The sequence below is a fragment of the Lepidochelys kempii genome, chromosome 10 (assembly GCF_965140265.1).
Source record: "Lepidochelys kempii isolate rLepKem1 chromosome 10, rLepKem1.hap2, whole genome shotgun sequence".
Taxonomy (NCBI): domain Eukaryota; kingdom Metazoa; phylum Chordata; order Testudines; family Cheloniidae; genus Lepidochelys; species Lepidochelys kempii.
This window is the reverse complement of record NC_133265.1, coordinates 79,018,998-79,038,605: the sequence shown is the minus strand read 5'-3', so window position 1 is coordinate 79,038,605 and position 19,608 is coordinate 79,018,998. Positions and strand designations below refer to the sequence as shown.

Here is a 19,608-nt window from a genome sequence, read left to right as displayed (position 1 = left end):
ACAACAAATGAGTCCTTGCTGGGGTAGGGTTGAGACTGCAACAACCCACACTGTTTGTTATTGTAGGGGTTCTTAGGAGTTCTGGTTGTCACCCTTTAGGGGTAGCGGTATTGAAGATAGAGGGAGGGGGAAATAATTGTAGAATCTTGTGATAGCTTGCGAGAAAAAGTGTCACAAACCTAAGCAGCCCACATCAGACTAAACCACAGAAACAGGGTTGGTGTCATTTAAGTCTTTTTTCATCAGATGGAATGAAGTTTGGAGTTCAAAATTTTCATTTAAAAATCATGGGCTGGATTCTGTATTCCTCTGACTTCAATGAGACTTTTGGATCCCCAGAGATGTAGGCTCAACCTGCCGACAGTACGCTTTTATCATTGGTCCACTAATGATAGAGAACAAACAATTGTAGCTGATCAGTTAAACTACTGTTTAAAAAAAAAAAACCCTCCTATGAAGCTCTTCAGGGAACTGCTTCTTCATATTCCACTAGTATCAGTGTATTTTGGTCGACATCTGTATAGTTTTGAAGTACACAAAGAATCCAGCAAAATCCTGTAGAAGTCCACACTTTTACCCAATGATACTGATATAATAATTGTAATATTTTGGCCTCTGGTGTATCTGCATGTGCTTCAAGGTGATCTGTTATTGAGGTCTCCTTTCTGGGTTAACCTGTGCTATTCACTACAACTATGAAGACAGGTTAAGCTCAAACTGGTATAACAATGACCAATCAGATATGCTAATTTAAAGCTGCAATCTGTTACTCCTTTTTTGTACATAAATGACTTTTGGTATTTCAACAGGAGAGAAATACAATGAAACAACAACAAAAACTTACCTAAAAATAACATGATAAGGTAGATTTGAAGAAAGAATGAAAATTTGATTGTGATGCTCATCGGATATGGCAGTGTGAAGCTAAACTTCCCTGTTTCACTGAAGAATGGAATGGCCTGAATCAGACACACAGCTGAAAGCAGAAGGCCAAGAAGATTATAGGCAAAATACAAAGGACAAGGTAAACTCTAGAGCTGGTCAAAAAACGAAGCTTCTCAAAGTTGTTCTCTTTTAATGGTAAAATATTTTGATACTTTCTGACAAACTCTTGTAATCTAGAAAGACTTCAGCATAAACTAGTTTTAAGTGGTATTTTTAAACACAGCTGCACCTAAGTCATGATATTTTCCTAGGTTTGTCTGTCTGTCTGTTTGTTGGCATTGGTGGGCAATACTATGAATCCACCCACAGCAACAAGATATTAGCCTTGCTAGCTAGGTTCAGTGCACTCTGCTGTTTCTCACTGTTTCTTTAGAAACTTAAGTTGGCACAAATTTCTATTGCAGTGAAACAGAAGTTAAACAAACACACACCATTCATCTCCACATAAGACGATGTGTAGCAAGAGAATTCGAGCCTTGCTGTCTCCCCAAAGCAATTGTTTTCAAATTGGCCCTAAAAACACAGGAAGGGACACAGCCCATGTTTCATGCTTCCCACCTGCCTCTATAGCTGGCCATGCTCCTCTCACGAGAACATTACACTTCGGGCTCTGTGGGAGTAGGAGCTGCAGCCTGGAGACTACTTCCACTCTATGGCTTTTACCCCCTGGTGCTGCAACCACTGGTAGCACAGTCACAGAGCCAGTGGGTGGAGGAGCTCCAGGAAGAGTGGCACCCTGTGAGTGTCCCAAGATCCAGGGTCTTGGAGTCAAGATTGCTCATGGGTCCTCTGTGCAATTTAAGATTTAGGCCCGTGTGAGACCATTACGCCCTCCCAGTCCAGGGGAGAAGGAGCCAGACTCCCCGAGTGACAAAGTACACAGACACAGCTCTCCTTCCCTGCTGCAGGAGGAGAGGATAGGGACCATACAGCGTATTCACACACGCACAAAGTGAAAAACAGCTTCTCCCAAATCTCACTACGAAGAAGAGCAACAACCCAAACCGGCCAAAAAAAGTACACAAATTGTGCATCCGTTTTCCTGTTCAACTGTGTGTGGGGTGATTTGCTTGTGCCCATGCCTCACGTCTCGTTCTCCTGCTCTTCCTGTTTATTAGGAGATCCGTGCTTCCTACCTCACTTTAAGTAGACTCTCTCTTTTGCGAAGGGAGAAACCCTGACCGGGGACCATTCTCCTCTCTTCGCCCTTAGCCTAGAAGGATTATTTCAAGCGCAGACCACTAGCATCGACTCTTGCTCCAGCCGCTCCTATCACTTTGTAACTAGTTTTTGAGCAGCTATGGCCATGTAACTTTTCCCTAAGCTTCTAGCAATGCGTTCATTTGTATCAGCTGGGAGGAGCTGTGGCTCACACCAGTGTAACTCCACGATGCACCTCTTGGCGGACAGGAGCGCTAGACTGCCAGCCTGGCAATCCGAACATTTCTTCTTGAGGTGTTATGGGTGATAGTAGGATGGATGAAGGAAGTGGCAGAGCTGGAGGCGGAAGTCCTCTACGTATCCAAAGGGCGAAGTAAAGCAAAGCCAATGATAGTGCAAGCTTCCCTGGTGCAGACGTGCCTCATGTCTGCACCTCTACAGGTCTGAGGTAAGTTCAGTTTCTGCACCAATCCAACCGTAGGTCTCTCTGACACTCCCAGCAAGGCCGCCAATTATCGCGACCCCTTTTGTTCTGCAAACAGTGGGAATGGGGGCTGGTGTTACCCTTAGCTTTTACCCTTCAGACGTGACCAAGGCACAGTACAGTGCATTAGGCTCAACGAGAGAGGCTGGGTGAACATTTTCGGTTGACTAACAAATTTGCCAAAAATGCAATTGTGAGGCAACCCAAACTATTAAAATTCAGGTCAAATTCAGCAAATGGTTTGGGTGAAATAACAAATGGGGGGGGGACGGGGGACGTAGAAGTCAAACCAAACCTATTCAGCGTTTTATTTTGAAACTAACCATCAAAAGGTTGCTTCAAAACTAGCAGTTTTGTTTTGAAACTTTGTGTTTGATCAGAATGAAATTATTTTGGTTTTGTCAAAAAAAAAATTAATTTTGGTTCAAAATAAACTAATTTTTTTCAGGTTTTTTCAATCCCACCATCAAACCAAAATATAAATTACTCTCTCATCTCTATACAGAGCAGCATGATCTACAAGGCTGTGTTTTTGAAGCATACCTTCTGCCAAGGTGCCTAAAGGATAGAGAGGAATCCAGATGGTGTATCGGATCCAAGTTAGTAATTTCCATTCTATATCAATGCAGGAAAGCATGTAGAATGGATACCTAGAGTAAAATTCAGTTTGAAAGACAGACATTACTTAGAAGTTTAGCTTTCCACTTAAGTTACAATATTGTGCATAATCACTGTATGATGTCATCAATGTCAAATATTCATGATAAACACGATCAATCCCTTTAGTTATTGTCTTAATTGTAAATAATGATTAAGAATATTGAAAAGGGACTGTTTCATAGGGAGCTGCGGCAGGTATGTTTTTCCTCTGGCAGTTTACTGTACTAGACCTATTATCCTGGCAACCTGGATAGGTTTAACTGCCTGCTTTCTTCAACAAATATTTCAATTTAGATCCCAAAAAAATGAATAGAATACAATGTAGTTTGTCTGACAAACACCAGAAATTCCCAGAATCCATCACATTCTTTAGCTAAAGGCCTGAATTTCCTGTGGAAAGTGACATGAAAATCAGATTTCCTTGCCAAGGGTTAGGAAATGGGTAGAGGAACATAGCAGCAAGTTTTCCCAGACATGGAGCAACATGCGCTCTCGTTTCTCACATTGGAATCAGTCCCAGACTCCGCCAGATACAGGAAACTAGCAAGACACTTATGCTGTGACAAATCTGAGTCCCAAGGAATGCTTTATCAGCAGGGGCTATAATGCGAATGCCACCGGGTGTTTCTTAATGGCAAAATCAAAATTATTTTAAAGCAAAAGGCTGTTTTTCAGTAGAACCCTGGCGTTCCATGCACGTCAAAGGAAAATCCTACAAACCTGAATAACTCAGTAATACTCCAGCAGTAAAATACAAAGAACACCACCGCTTTGCTTTGCATTTCCTCCACGTTTCCGAGGACAATAAACAAGACAAAATTTCTTCCAAGTACCTGTTTAACAAAACACCAACATACACACAGGAGGATACTCAACAGATACCACTGTGGCACAGTCAGAGGGCAACAGTGAGCCCCTACCACTAGAAATACACAGACTCCTTAAGAGCCCATGGCACACGCAGCTCAGGGCCCGGGCACATTAGTGGAGCTGGAAGACCAGGGCATGTGTCTCTGGAGCGGAGCTGGGGAAGTGCTTCCTAAGCCTGCAGTCCTTGTACATACTGACCAGCTGTATTAGGGGCCAACCCAGGAGCAGAGAGAGAAGGTGGCCACACCTTTTGCAGCACAGTGTGTCTGCTGTGGGAAGTTGAGCTGGTCCAAGTGCATGAGGTCCCCCCTCCCCCCGCTGTTCTGGTCTTTGCCCCAACTCCTTGTCTCATCAGACAACCCAAGAAGGTAGCCTACCAACCCAGGCTAGGAAGCATGGATTCCTACCTACGGGGCAATATATATCCCTGGGGTATCTCCACAGTGATGCCATTTCCTCCTCCCCTTCCCCGCCCCCTGCTTTTTTTTTAAAAGCAGTAATGGCTAAGACTATCACAATATAAACTGTAATAACCTGGGGTGCGAGGAATCTTAAAATATTACCTGGAGAAAAGAAGGTATAAATGGTGACCTGACGATTCCTACTAGTGAATTCAGGATCTCTATAAATGCGAGCATCTGACAGAAGTACATCATGTCAGCAATGGTGTGAAATGTATCGTAGAAGGAATCTATCAAACAAAAGACCGCTTTAAGGCATCTGAATTTGCCTGCCAGGAGAAGCCAGCTTAACTACACAGCCCCCAACATATGCTAACTCATTCAAATATTTTAGAACTATATTTGTGTTGGAAAAATTTAGTGTTCAACCTTGTGCGTGAAGCCTATATGCAGGCTAGTGTGCAGTCAGAGTAAAAATCTTAAAAACGTTACCCGATCAAAGTAAAAGTCCTATGCTGAAAGAATCACAGAATCATAGGGTTAGAAGGGACGCAAGGGTCATCTAGTCTAACCCCCAATGCAAGTACAATTAGAGCTATTTCAGTAAACAATATGGAAAAGAAAGAGGGCTGTGCTCTGGATTAACAGAATGGACAATTGGATCTTTTAGAAAAACAACATTTGAGCCAATCCATTTTTATTAATACTGGCTCTCTAAATGGAAGAAACGTCTGTCTCGAGTGCGAGGCAGTGTTGTTGTAGCCATGTCTGTTCCAGGATAGGAGAGAGACAAGGTGGGTGAGATCATATATTTTACTGGACCACCTTCTGCTGATGACAGAGACAAGCTTTCAACCCACACAGAGCTTGTCTCGCACCAACAGAAGGCGGTCCAATAAAAGTCTCAAGTGAGATTTTTCATTCCCCCCCACCCCACAACACAGTTTCTTTTTTAAAATTAAAATTTAGCATGTATAGATTACAGCAAATATTACTGATGCCCATAAATCACAGGCTCTGCGATTATTTACAGGTCCTGTCCTTAATGTTATGACAATTTTTGGGAGGGTTTTGTTGTGTATTTCAATGAAGTATTTACAGTTTCATGTGGCTTAATTTAGATGTCATTGTTTAGAAATTACTGCAAAGGGTGAAAGGAGGAATAAAATAAAATAGGATAAAATAGTGCTTATTACTTGCCTTTTCCTAAGATAAACAGGCGAACTGTCATATTCACAAAAATCCAGGAGAACCCCAAAAACTGCACAAGATTATACATGAACAAATATCCTCTCTTCAGCTGTCTGAAAGCTATAATCAACGTTAAACAATCATGTTAGCAAAATGCAACAGCATTCCTATATTTTGCAACTGGCTCTCAGCGGCGAGGTGGGTTAGTGAGTTAGCCTTTCAAATCTGAAGATGGGTTACAAAAGAAAACAAGGTTTCACGCTATTCTGGATAACACAGGACTACCAAAGATTTGCCGTGTGGACTCAAGGGAAACGCAGCACTGGAGTAACAGGACTGCTGCACCTATCTCAGCTTGGGCTGGGCTTTCACATCACCTGCTGGCACGATTGATGACAAAAATGATCAAATCCTCTAGGAACCAGTAGTGCGGTTTTACTCAGCTTGTAAGTAGTTATATACATAATAAAGTGCTGTATACTAGTTTTACAGAGAGACAACAAGTCTATCAACACTACCATGACCACATCGGAAGTACTTAAGTGCATGCTTACAGAGGTAATATTTTGCCTGTGTGTGCATAAGCAAGCCATTGCCACTATCTTATCCACCAAATCAACCTTACTAATTTAAAGATACAGTTACTTACAGTCTTTAGGGACTCTGGATTCAATTCTGATTTTGTTAATCCTTTCTTCTTCTTCCTAAAAATTAGGGATAAAGTTGTAAATGGTTTTAGTGTCATATTTCTATATAGTAATTAGCAGCTAATATTTAGTTAACTGTTCTGCTGCAAAGCTAGTGGGGTTTTAGAGTCAGCTAATATCCACTTACGAGTCTAATGTGTTAAATTTTTCACCTAGGCAAAACTGTGCAAATTCTTCATTGTCAGGAAAGAGTGTTACTGCAATAGCTAATGGTTGTCTAGCCAGCTATGTAACCTCCGTTACACATTTTCATCTAATGAATACGTTTTGTGGTGTGAAAACTGCCGTTTTCCATGTTAATTCTTGATCATTACCACCACTCAAAACTGTTCCTTTTCTTATGAGAGTGTGAAGTCATCCTCTGGCTCTCTTCAGACCATTTAACACACACCCCAATTGTTAACTCCTGGGAAGAAGTAAAGTCACTCTGGATTGCTGTATAAATCAAAACAGCCCTTTCAATATCCTGTATAACTTACGTGGTCATTAGGATGTAAGAAACAGACTTGTCCTTCTGACCATGGGGCAGAGTGTGTTGTAGAACTGACCCCACTCACACTTTTGTATGGATGTTTGTGTCCTTTCCAAGAGGCATTATTATTTCTTTGCTAACCATTCTGAATGCAGTAGAGAGCATTTGAATTACCACGTAGCTGAATGTAAAGACAGGGCCAGCCTGGTGGCTCAGGAGGCTGCTTTCTGGACACTCTACCTAGAAATCCTCATTTTAGAAACAACCTCGGGACTTCTGCTTTTCACACAAGCAAGGCTGGAGTGTTTTAGAAAGGGAGTCTCTCTTGGTCTTTAACTGAAGGAAACAGCAAACACTATCTAGGGGATATAACCTGTCAAGTTCAGAGCCAGATCCATTTGGGAGCATTCTGATTGGGGGCCAACTCTAAAAGCAATATAAGTAAAAGATGAGCATGTGCTTGAGACGGTCTCGTTTAAGGAGAAGAGAGGACATGCTGTCTCTCATGGCTAGGCACCTCAACTTCTGGAGACCTTGGTTTGCAGGTAGGCAAGATAGCTTGAGCCCTCTGCCAACATCAGATATCCCATGGATTTCAGCTTATTTAGACTGCGAGCTCTTCAGGGCAAGGACCATCCATATATGTTTATATAAAAGAAAAGGAGTACTTGTGGCACCTTAGAGACTAACCAATTTATTTGAGCATGAGCTTTCGTGAGCTACAGCTCACTTCATCGGATGCATACCGTGGAAACTGCAGCAGACTTTATATACACACAGAGAATATGAAACAATACCTCCTCCCACCCCACTGTCCTGCTGGTAATAGCTTATCTAAAGTGATCATCAGGTTGGGCCATTTCCAGCACAAATCCAGGTTTTCTCACCCTCCACCCCACCACACAAATTCACTCTCCTGCTGGTGATAGCCCATCCAAAGTGACAAATCTTTACACAATGTGCATGATAATCAAGTTGGGCCATTTCCTGCACAAATCCAGGTTCTCTCACCCCCTCATCCCCCTACCAAAAACCACACACACAAACTCACTATCCTGCTGGTAATAGCTCATCCCTACAATGTGCATGATAATCAAGGTGGGCCATTTCCAGCACAAATCCAGGTTTTCTCACACACCCCCCACCCCCATACACACACAAACTCACTCTCCTATAATAGCTCATCCAAACTGACCACTCTCCAAGTTTAAATCCAAGTTAATCCAGAACATCTGGGGGGAGGGAGGGTAGGAAAAAACAAGGGGAAATAGGCTACCTTGCATAATGACTTAGCCACTCCCAGTCTCTATTTAAGCCTAAATTAATGGTATCCAATTTGCAAATGAATTCCAATTCAGCAGTTTCTTGCTGGAGTCTGGATTTTTATATAGTGTCTAGCACAGGGGTTCTGAAACTGGGGGTCGGGACCCCTCAGGGGATCACAAGGTTATTATATGGGGCGTTGCGAGCTGTCAGCCTGCACCCCAAACCCTGCTTTGCATCCAGCATTTATAATGGTGTTAAATATATTAAGAAGTGCTTTTAATGTATAAGGGGGGGGTCGCACTCAGAGGCTTGCTATGTGAAAGGGGTCACTAGTACAAAAGTTTGAGAACCACTGGTCTAGCACAATGGCACCCCGATCCAGACTGGGGCCTCTGTGTATAATAATTTATGAATAATGCTCATTTTAAACCAAACACCTCACCTAATAGGGCCTCCCCCTTTTAGTTTCAGGTTTTTATACTGAATCCATTTATTATTGTTTAATTTGGATCTTGCAACCAGCACACTAGTCAGAAACTCCCAACTATAAATCTGTTAACTCAATGGCAAGAATCTAGGTATTTCTTAGGACATGCACTCTTAGCTGCTTATTTAAACTGCTCCGAAAGCACATGGAGTACTGACCTTTGCTTTGAGTTCCATTTCAGCATCCGACTCATCTAGCCAGCGATCAAAATCAGGGGCTAGGAACATTGGGCGCCTCTCCTGTTTGGTGAGTCTTTTCCACCAGTTGCTTTCTTTTTTCTGCACGCTGATGTTCAGCTGCCTCTGAGTCACTTTGTACTCCAGCTGCGAAACACACAATGGGGGGTAGACACAGGAACATGCCTCATTAGAACTGGGGTCCTCATGACTAGAATGTTTTTGATTCAATCAGGGCTGGTGAAAGGTTCTGCGTTGACAGCTCTGGAGAGCAGAAGGGTTGTGTCTGAGGATTTGCCTACCTGCCAGTCGGGGGGCTGCAAGTGCATCTTGCACAGACAAACCTGAGCGACTTTTACTCTAGCTAGCTCGGGTAGGGTAGCAGTAAGCCACAGAAACGCATGCTGTACAAGCCCACCTGGAACGCTGGGTAATCGCTCGAGCGGCTAGCCCCCACGGAAGCCCAGGCTGCTGCAGCTTCACGGCTCTGGGCTGAGGTTAAAGCTAGCTCGGGGACGTCTGCGTGAGCTGCAGTCATGCCCCAACTGCAGTATGGATCTACCGGAAGGGGGAGAAGGCAGTTCAGTACCTACAGCCACATTCAGCGTCTGGTGCCTCTGCGGTAACTGCCTATCAAGGGTGCCAGCTGCAATGGTGATAGTTTTTGGGATGGTCTAGCTGTCAGTGGACTGGTTTCACAAGACCCTCAGCTCATTTCACACAGGCCACTAAGCAGCCCTTAGAGCAGTGGTCTCCAAGCTTTTTAAGCACAAGATCACTTTTTGAATTTAAGCGCAACCCAAGATCTATCTACCTCAAAGGAAATGTAGAAATAACAGTAATCACACAAACCCCAAAACCCTTGCCCCGCCCCAGCCCCACTCACACCATCCCCCCTCCCTCCATTGCTCGCTCTCCCCCACTCTCACTCACTTTCATCAGACTGGGACAGGGGGTTGAGTTGTGGGGGGGGCGGGCTGTGGGGGGGGGCAGAGGGATTTGGAGTGTGGGAGGGGCTCCGGACTGAGCCTGGGGCAGGGGTACAGGAGGGGGTTCAAGGTGCGGGTTCCGGGAGGGAGTTTGGGTGCAGGAGGGGGCTCAGGGCTGGGGGTCAGGAGTGCTGGGTCCGGGAGGTGGCTCAGGCCGCGGGTTCGGGTGCAGGCTCTGGGAGTGGGCTGGGGCAGGGCGCTGGGCTGCAGGGTTGTTGGGATTTTGTGGTTCCCAATAATAATCAAACAAAGGGAGAGCCCTGGTACAAAGATCAGCCAGAGTCCCTCCAGCAAAGAGCCCCTCCCGTTGCTATTTTATAGTACATGGCAGTTACGTAACACAAACCTCTGGCCAATCATATTTAACCTTTCCATATATGGATTTGTTCATCACATGCTTATACTTCTCCACTCCACACGTTGAGCTCACCCCTGTCCCCTTGGCCTTTTCTAGAATGTTCCTAGGGTGGTGAGCCACAGAAGGCTTCTTTCTGCCTACGTACCGTCTAAATCACATTTTGTTTAAAATGAACACAAGTATACTCTTCAGGGTGCAGGCTGTGGGAGGGGGTTGGGGTGCAGGAAGCATACGGGGTGTAGGGGGGGGCTCAGGGTGCAGGAGAGGGTGTGGGGTGCAGGCTCTGGAGGGAGTTTGGGTGCGGGGAGGGGGGCGCTCAGGGCTGGGGGAAGGGGTTGGGGTGCAGGAGGAATTTGGTGTGTGGGCTCTGGCCAGGCACTGCTTACCTCAGACAGCTGCCGGGCAGTGGGGCTAAGGCAGGCTCCCTGCCTGCCCTCGCCCCACACCGCTCCCAGATGCAGCCGCCGCGTCTGGCAGTGGCTCCCCCCGGGGGGGGGCGGAGAAGAGAGGCAAATGGCTCCACATTCTGCCCTGTCCGTAGGCACTGCCCCCGCAGCTCCCATTGGCTGGGAACGGGAACCGCCCCCTCCCCCCGGAGCCACTGCCAGACATGACGGCCACTCCCAGGAGCAGAACGGGGCTAGGGCAGGCAGGGCGCCTGCTTCAGCCCCACTGCGCCACCCGACTGTTCGTGGTCAACCTCCCAGTTCGGCTGCAGGAGGGTTGGCAACCCGATCGCAATCGACTGGTCGATCATGGAGCCTCTGACAATCTCAGTCTCAGTGCCTGAGGATTCACAGCCAGATACTCCACGGTCGACCAGTCGATCGCAATCTCACTGCATTAGAGGGTAACTATCAATTTTAGGCTGGAGTTGAACCAGTGACCTAAATGCAAAAAGTGCTGGGGCCTGTTAGTCAGCCCCTGGACCACCCAATCCTCCTTAATAAGTACATTTCAGGCCAAGCGTAAAGATACTGCTAGCACTGGCTGCGGTGAGTTCTTACTAGCAAAATGTACAGTGGTAACAACTGAAAGAAAGGGGTCTCTCTTTCCCAAGGGGCAACTGCCCCAATTTTAAAAGTTCCTAAAATAACCTAGAGATATGGAAGTGCCGAGAGGCTGCTTGTGTAGCTGCAAGTCAAAGTGAAAGTTTCTCAGTTCTTTTGCTCTTTTCTTATTTTATCAGCTTCTTTGACAGAGAAGAATCCAGACTGGTGACCACATGTTTGCACATGAAGGTCATGGATCAGGCACTCAGAAGCTGCCAAAGAACCAGGCCAATGGTGGGAAAGTCACTTCTCCGTGTTTCTACTGGGGATAGTTCATACAGCACAGTAACTCCATCTCCTAACTATAACACCTGCCCCCTGCAGTGGCCATAGAACGAATATTTGCACCTTTAATTAGAAAGGGGGCAAAATCACACATCTGGATTTCTACACTACCCCACCTACCTGTCAAATCTTTGGTGCAGTTTGAATCCACACTTAGCACTTTGATTACAATCCTTTGAGTAAGAAAGGGTGCTAAATATTTCACAAACGCAAAGCCTTCCGGAGTAGATCTCTCCATTTTACAAATGAGGTAGCAGACCTAGGGTACAACTACACTAGACTTTGGCCCCTTGCGGTACTTACACATTCATAAAGGCTAGTGTCACCACTCTCCTCCCCACACACACACTTGAGCCAGGCTATAAACACCTGATCGACCTGCATCCAACATGTGTGGTGGGTGAATTACACTAGCCTTTTCAAATGTGTAAGCATCTCAAGTTAATTAGGAATCAGGTACAAAAGGCTAGTGAATTCAAGCTCAAAGAGAACAGTGAGTTGCCTGAGTTTAAACAGCAAGTTAGTGGTACAGAAACCTGACACAGAGGACCAGATAGGTGCCTTGTGGAATTTTCACCCTCAGTATTTTTGAAAACCACACAAGGCAACTACTGCATCCTTGATTGCCTAAATATCTTTACAAAAGTGATTCTTTGTGTCCTATTCCAGCTATTAGGTACATTCCCTTTGTCCAGAACTTTGCAACTGTTAAAGGCCCAGGCTTCTGCCAATTGAACTTCTCAATATATGAGATTAAAATGCACTCAAGACTAAAATAACCCACTGTATGGTAGCGAGGGACAGTACATATTGCAGGGCTTTGGAGCGCGAAGCAGCTCTGGAGCAGTGGAGCTGCAGGTTTTTGCCTGGAGCTGGAGCACAGCTCCAAAGCCCTGACATATTGAGGAGTGCATGTGTGGAGTTTGGGTTAAAAATGGGGCTGAAATAAAGCAACAACAACTTACAACTTCTACGTTAAAAATCTCATTTCTGGAACTAACGTTTTCATGTTTTGGGGGTCTTACGGAGAAGCTGGAGTTTTACTCAAAGCTTTATTTCTTCAAGCAGCCAAGTTAAATTGTTTCTAACTCAACCACACTGAGACACATGATCAGGTGCATCTTCAGTGAATGGTCCTTCATTCCAGGTCTATTCTACTGTAGTGAGTGGGGTGTGGTCTCCCTCCATGCACTCCTATACCTACTTTAATTATATTTACATACATCACAGTGTGGGGAGGGAGCTCTGATTACTTCCCACTGGCAGCAGAGCTGTGTGGCTCTCCTTTGATGTGGTGGAGACAATGGATAATTAATGGACAGTGAAACACTTTTGTTTATTTGCAAGATGGCTAGCGGCCATCTCTGAAAATATGAGCCACCCGTATGAAGCCACCAGCAAACATCCCAGATTTAATCCTGTGGCAGTGGGGTATCATGTCAATAAGCTGATGCTGTGGTTGGAGAACTAGACTGACTGGACCTACAGGTATTTATAGGGAAGATGTAAAACAGCTGAGCTGCACAACATGGGGCTCTTAATCTATTCAACAATCTAGCCACATGCCGGCCCCACCCTTGATTAAGTTTATTGAAAAAACTGATGAAGTGATTGGGGAAGGAAGGGATGAAGGTCCCATCTGTCCAAGGCGGTACCATTGGCTCCATCAGCTAATGCGGGATGGTCTGTTACCGCTGATTGCAAGGTGGTGCAGATCACCACAGCTTTCGAGGGGGTTGTCCTGGGGGACTCTGTTACTCTTGCTAAGTCATCTAAAAGGATGGTGGTATTTGTTCCCCCTGGCTGAGGGTGCTCAGTCCTTCAAAATGCTGATAATACCCTGCTCTCTCCCCTCCAAGCCAGCCAATACAGAGGATCACCTTACTCCATACCTAGCTCCAATGAGGGCCAACGGGCTGAGCTCAGTCTGATATGACGGATGTTAGAAGACTGGAGAAGGCAACTAGAAGCTATGGCCAAGGTAAGGTCCGCCTCTGAACAAGGGTGTTTCTGCATTTTGTTGTTTAAGTTTGCAATCTTGGGGTGGCTCGATTCCCACCTACTAGCTGACCGGAGAGCAACAGCTTTTCTCCACCCTACGTGGCACCAGCGCAGTGCAGCTGTTTCCCCTACGCCATTCACCCCCTGCTACCATTCTCCAGTCCTTTGTCAGTGCACTCTGCATGGGGCTGCATCTCTGATCCATCCAGAAACCGAAGCTGGTGCAAAACCCAATAGCCTTTTAATTAACATGTTCTATTAGTGCTGCGACCTGCCCTGGGTGCCTAATGGCTTCCAAGGGATTGATGAAGAGATTGGTTTTGATCTATAGCACCACAAGTGGCCTGGGACCTGCTTGCCTGAGACCAGGCCTACGCTAGGGACTGTTGCCAGCATGGCTATGCAGGCCAAGGTTGTGAAGAGGTGAGTTCCCTGACCAACACAGGGGTGCAGGCAAAAGTCCCTGGTGTAGATGCAATGATATGTGCAAAACTAGCCTTTTATGGCATGGCTTGTTTCACTCATGGGGGGTGGTTTTACGCTACCATAACTTTGCCAGAAATAGCTGCGTCCAGACTGGGAGCGCTTCACCGGTACAGGTATATTATATGAGCAAAGTGCTCCTACTATACCAATCAAAGCATAGTTTTGTAGCTGTAACTGAATCTACGCTATGGACTTTGGCTGGCACAGCTGTGTTGGCCAAGGGGGCTCCAGCACCTCTGTGGGCTCATCTGCGACAATATGGCCATCACTTGTTAGCTTTCCATGCTGTCTAGTAATATGACACTCAAGATGCCACTTGTTGGGAGCCATAGCTCGCTCTCCAGTCCTGGCCTCAGATTATCCGAACTGCCTGCCAGCCCATTGTTTGGTCTTTATCAGATATTTAAAAACACATGTCAAGTCTCTTAACAACGCTGTTCTGCATTGGCATGGAGGATGTGCAGGTACACAAATACAGCAGGACGTGCTCAGAGTGATTTGGGGTTAGACTAATGGCTGGTCCACACATAGGCCTGTGCCAACTTAACTTAATCAATTTGCTATAGCCAATGTCATTATTTCACTGCAGTTCTGTGAGTGGACACTTATTTCGGAATAGAAGTGACTACAGTCTACGGAGCCAGCTGACTTTAGTTAAATATATGAACACTTGTTTTTTATTCTGCACTAAGAGCACCCATGCACCACAATAACTAACTAGATCAATTTTAATTCTCACCTCTTGTTGTTTTCTTGCACATCTTTGGGTAGACAAGGCCTGGAACTCTGATTATAATGGAGTCTAAGGCAAAGAACTTTTGCTGCTTTTACTGCAAAGCTTTGTTTCGATATTGATGGGTTGGCAATTCCCTTGAAATTCAGCAATTTACCCCTCCAGAGAGGAGTTAAATTCTGCATTTCAAATGAAGTGACTCCTCTCCTTTCTTTGCTCGGCAAGATGGGAAGGGAAGGTCTATCTACCGCAAGGAAGGAAGGATTCGGCAGAATTTCCCAGATTTACTGCCGCTATTCCTGGTGGGCAAATAAAAAGAACCAGGACAATTACAGGACAAGTCTTGCTGCAGCTGCTCCCCACTGGGAGTGAAGATCAGTTTTGCAGGACCCCCTGTGACTAAAAGGACAGGCAGATCTTGGGAGTGCCAGGAAGAGTCAATCTTCCCAGGTAGGCTCTCTCCAGTTATAAGACAGGAACTAAGACAGCGCTTCACAGTGAGAGCGTTGCAACACGTTCATGCTGGGATTCTTTGTAATTCGTACAAGCAATGAGAGCACACGTCAAGATTTTTAGCAAGGTCACAGAATACATAAGAGGTGGTGTTGTTTTATTTCAGAGAGGCTGCACTTCCCATAAGCTAACTTAACAGCGGATGGGATGTTTTCATTCAGAAAAATTGCTAGATTCTCTGCTATTTTACTGCTCCAGTAAATTTTTAAGCTACCCACCACTCGCTTCTGTAATTAATTTAAAGCCATGTTCATGTAAACCCATATTTATGAGAGCAGTATGAGATCTGTGTGAGAAAGGTTGCGGAATCAGTCTCAAAGACAGGGCATTGAATGCGTACTGCACTTAGAACTTTAAACATTAGTAAAATCATCTGTTATAGCAGGGCTGGGCAAACTTTTTGGCCCAAGAGCCACATCGGGGTTGCGAAACTCTATGGAGGGCTGAGTAGGAAAGGCTGTGCTTCCCCAAACAGCCTGGCTCCCTGCCCCCTATCTGCCCCTTCCCACTTTCTGCCCGCCTCTGAACCCCCAACCCATCCAACCCCCCCTGCTCATTATCCCCTGACCGCCCCCTCCTGGGACCCCACCTCCTCATCCAACCCCCCCTGCTCCCCATCCCCTGACCACCCCATCCAACCACCCCCTGCTTCCTGTTCCCTAACTGCCCCCCGGAACCCCCTGTCCCTCATCCAACCCCCCTGCTCCCTGTCCCTTTACCATGCTGCTCAGAGTGGCAGGACAGCCAGCCATGCTGCCCACGCGGTGGCATGGCTGCGGGGGAGAGGGGACAGTGGGGGAGGGGCCGGGGGCTAGCCTCCCCAGCTGGGAGCTCAAGGGCCGGGCAGGGCGGTCCCGCAGGCCTGGATGTGGCCCGTAGTTTGCCCACCTCTGTGTTATAGCATCACGAAGCAAAGCAACAACCCTAAATCGCATCCCAGGAAATTTAAAGCATAGCCATTTCCCTTTGGAGTTTTTTTTTTTTAACCACTTAACAGTAATACTTTTCTTTTGTAAAACATAGAAGAAAAAAATACATACTTGGGGCTTGACTGGTTCTAGAAATGCAAGCTGAAATTCATATACATTGTCCCCCTTGGCACCATGACCCTGGGCTAAAAGAAAAGGAGCAACAATCAGTGTAAAGATCCTGATTCCCCACCACCACCGCACACCATGTGCAAAATGTACTTTAACTATAACTATTCAGTGTTCGTTTAAAGTGCCCTCCCCTACCCCACGGTGCTGCATGATCAAACTATGTAATAATGGACATGCAAAGACAGCGTCACAGCTTTTTAGAATTTAATTCGCTTTTAACGAAGTGACATTTAAAAATGCGTTGGGTGCCTTATAGGGGGGTCGACATCCACTATAACAGAGAATAGTGCTGGAAAAGGACCTTCATGTGAGGCAGGAATGGATGAGACTCCAGGAGGAGCAAGTTCCTCCCAACGGGATCTATCGCAGCAAAGGATCAGCTGCCCAATTTAAGATGCAATGGTGAAATCCCTAAAACATCAGTGATGACAGAGTGCAAATACGCCCCAGGATTCATCAGTTTCCTACAAAGCCAGGTCCTTCCCCATAAAATCCTCTGAAAGCCAGCAGGCTCGGCAAAAAATATGCCATTTTAAAGGGTGCCATTGTAAAATAATCCTGTCCACATAAAACGATACAATCTAAGCCAACACATTATGTCTTTACCATATGCTTCTGGGCCACAAGAGTGGTATACAGGCTCAAGGATGCAGTATGAAAGATACACAGTAGATTCCTAATGCAAAAAAGCAACAGTATATTCCTTGCACTAACCTGACAAGCAAAACAGCGAACTCGGTCCCTTAAGGGTGAACTGTTCAGTCAAAACAAAACAAAAACTTTTACAAAGGAATCTATTTACCTTTCAAATTTAATTTTAGTTCCTGGTCCAAAACCTGCTCGTATTTGCACACAAGGTCTTTGTGACAGTAGTACTGCTTTCAATGTGAAGTTTAGGGAAAGAGACGTGGATAATCAGCTGACATTTAAATGTGGTACATGGTTTGTTTGGGTTTTTTTAATTAAATATGGTGCTGCTATCAACTACTACAGCTAGACCTAGAACATTTACCTGAAACCCAAAACCACCAGCTCCAGCTGTATTGTGTTACAGGCTCTGATGTTCAAGCTCCCACGGGTGAGTGTAGGGGTCCAGGATCAGGGCCAAAATCATTACGACCAAGAAAAGAAAGTAGAGAAGTTGTGGCCAGCAATCCCTTGGCAATCCTAGGCTGCACAGCTGCATGTTGCTAGGAGTCCACCCCTGTGCAGAGGGATCAGGGATGCTATTCACTTTAAAAGAAATGTAGTCACCTACCTTTGAAATGAAGCACGTCGTCCATAATGGTGATCTCGGGGCTCTGAGGAAAGAGAGGATGTTTTAGGCGGCAGGCGTGTACCCCTTTCAAACAAACTGTTTTAAGGCCAGGATCCTGGCAACTGAGAGGGATTCAGAAACTGACCCAGAAGAGTCTGGGGGCACTTCAAGCAGCAAAGTACCCAGGTTACCAGTTACACCTGTGGTTCTCCAGACTTTTTCTAATGCACCTGGCATGAGATGGGGGAAGGGTAGTTAGGAGGGAGTCTCCCTGCGCTGTATACACCATGCAGAGGACGGTGCGGGGGCCTGTACGGGGGGGGGGGGTCTCCCTGGGCCGTACACGGTGCATGGGTGCTGTAGAGGGGGGTCTCCCTGGAATGCATGCCCCGTGCACGGGAGGGGGGCGCTGTACAGCAGGGAGGGGGGGGTCTCCCTGGGCCGTACACGGTGCATGGGACAGGGGTGCTGTAGAGGGGGGTGGGGGGGTCTCCCTGGAATGCATGCCCCATGCACGGGAGGGGGGCGCTGTACAGCAGGGAGGGGGGGTCTCCCTGGGCCGTACACGGTGCATGGGACAGGGGTGCTGTAGAGGGGGGTGGGGGGGTCTCCCTGGAATGCATGCCCCGTGCACGGGAGGGGGGCGCTGTACAGCAGGGAGGGGGGGTCTCCCTGGGCCGTACACGGTGCATGGGACAGGGGTGCTGTAGAGGGGGGTGGGGGGGTCTCCCTGGAATGCATGCCCCGTGCACGGGAGGGGGGCGCTGTACAGCGGGGGGGGGTCTCCCTGGGCCGTACACGGTGCATGGGACAGGGGTGCTGTAGAGGGGGGTGGGGGGGGTCTCCCTGGAATGCATGCCCCGTGCACGGGAGGGGGGCGCTGTACAGCAGGGAGGGGGTGTCTCCCTGGGCCCTACACGGTGCATGGGACAGGGGTGCTGTAGAGGGGGGTGGGGGGGGTCTCCCTGGAATGCATGCCCCGTGCACGGGAGGGGGGCGCTGTACAGCAGGGAGGGGGTGTCTCCCTGGGCCCTACACGGTGCATGGGACAGGGGTGCTGTAGAGGGGGGTGGGGGGGTCTCCCTGGAATGCATGCCCCGTGCACGGGAGGGGGGAGCCTGTACAGCGGGGGGGGGGTCTCCCTGGGCCGTACACGGCGCATGGGACAGGGGTGCTGTAGAGGGGGGTGGGGGGGGTCTCCCTGGAATGCATGCCCCGTGCACGGGAGGGGGGCGCTGTACAGCAGGGGGGGGTCTCCCTGGGCCGTACACGGCGCATGGGACAGGGGTGCTGTAGAGGGGGGTGGGGGGGGTCTCCCTGGAATGCATGCCCCGTGCACGGGAGGGGGGCGCTGTACAGCAGGGGGGGGGTCTCCCTGGGCCGTACACGGCGCATGGGACAGGGGTGCTGTAGAGGGGGGTGGGGGGGGTCTCCCTGGAATGCATGCCCCGTGCACGGGAGGGGGGCGCTGTACAGCAGGGGGGGGGTCTCCCTGGGCCGTACACGGTGCATGGGACAGGGGTGCTGTGGGGGGCCGCCCTGGGCTGTACGCACGCTGCACGCAGCAGGGGCCCCGCACAGCGCGGGAGCGGCCGCGCCCCGGGCACGGACGGGACCGGGACGGGGGGCGGCTCCCCGGGCTGCGTGCCCGGCGCGCGGGATATGGGGCCCGGCGGTACCTGCACGTCGCTCAGCTCCACCCGTAGGTAGAGCTCGCGGTGCCGCTGCGCCCAGTGCACGTGCGGGGTCAGGCTCTGGCTCTGGCGCTGCATCGCGGCGGCCGGGGCAGGCCGGGCTCCGAGGGCTCCGCGCGGCGCCTGGCGAGGCCGGGGGGGGGGGGGGTTGGTTGCCCCCGACGTGGGGCGGAGCGAGCGAGCGCCCGGGCCCCTGCGCACGCGCCCTGCCGCTGTCTCCTCCCGCCCGCCTCCGGCAGTGGGGTGCCCCGTGGGGCTGGGCCCGGGCGGGGGCTTGGTACGTCCTGGGCTGCGTAGGCTGCGGCTGGACCCTGGGTAG

General features: G+C 48.2%; 1 protein-coding gene across 7 annotated transcripts in view; it reads right to left on the bottom strand.

Moving 5' to 3' along the window:
* Positions 1–19,450, bottom strand: part of HACD3 (3-hydroxyacyl-CoA dehydratase 3) — a 25,831-nt gene extending 6,381 nt beyond the window's left edge. The window contains exons 1-11 of one of the 7 annotated variants that reach the window (XR_012154101.1): positions 19,275–19,450; positions 17,596–17,638; positions 16,278–16,351; positions 8,803–8,967; positions 6,362–6,416; positions 5,722–5,832; positions 4,684–4,811; positions 3,971–4,083; positions 3,134–3,240; positions 845–976; positions 180–385 (exon numbers count right to left, since the gene is read on the bottom strand). Coding sequence is in view for 6 of the 7 variants with exons in the window: in XM_073304366.1 (XP_073160467.1) it covers positions 845–976; positions 3,134–3,240; positions 3,971–4,083; positions 4,684–4,811; positions 5,722–5,832; positions 6,362–6,416; positions 8,803–8,967; positions 16,278–16,351; positions 17,596–17,638; positions 19,275–19,367 (1,021 nt within the window). In the remaining variant the exon portion in view is untranslated. Of the gene's footprint in view, positions 1–179; positions 386–844; positions 977–3,133; positions 3,241–3,970; positions 4,084–4,683; positions 4,812–5,721; positions 5,833–6,361; positions 6,417–8,802; positions 8,968–9,238; positions 9,379–16,277; positions 16,352–17,051; positions 17,311–17,349; positions 17,550–17,595; positions 17,639–19,274 lie in introns of those variants that run through there. The other 6 variants (XM_073304366.1, XM_073304367.1, XM_073304368.1 and 3 more) reach the window with 6 other exon arrangements.
* Positions 19,451–19,608: the final 158 nt, after the last annotated feature.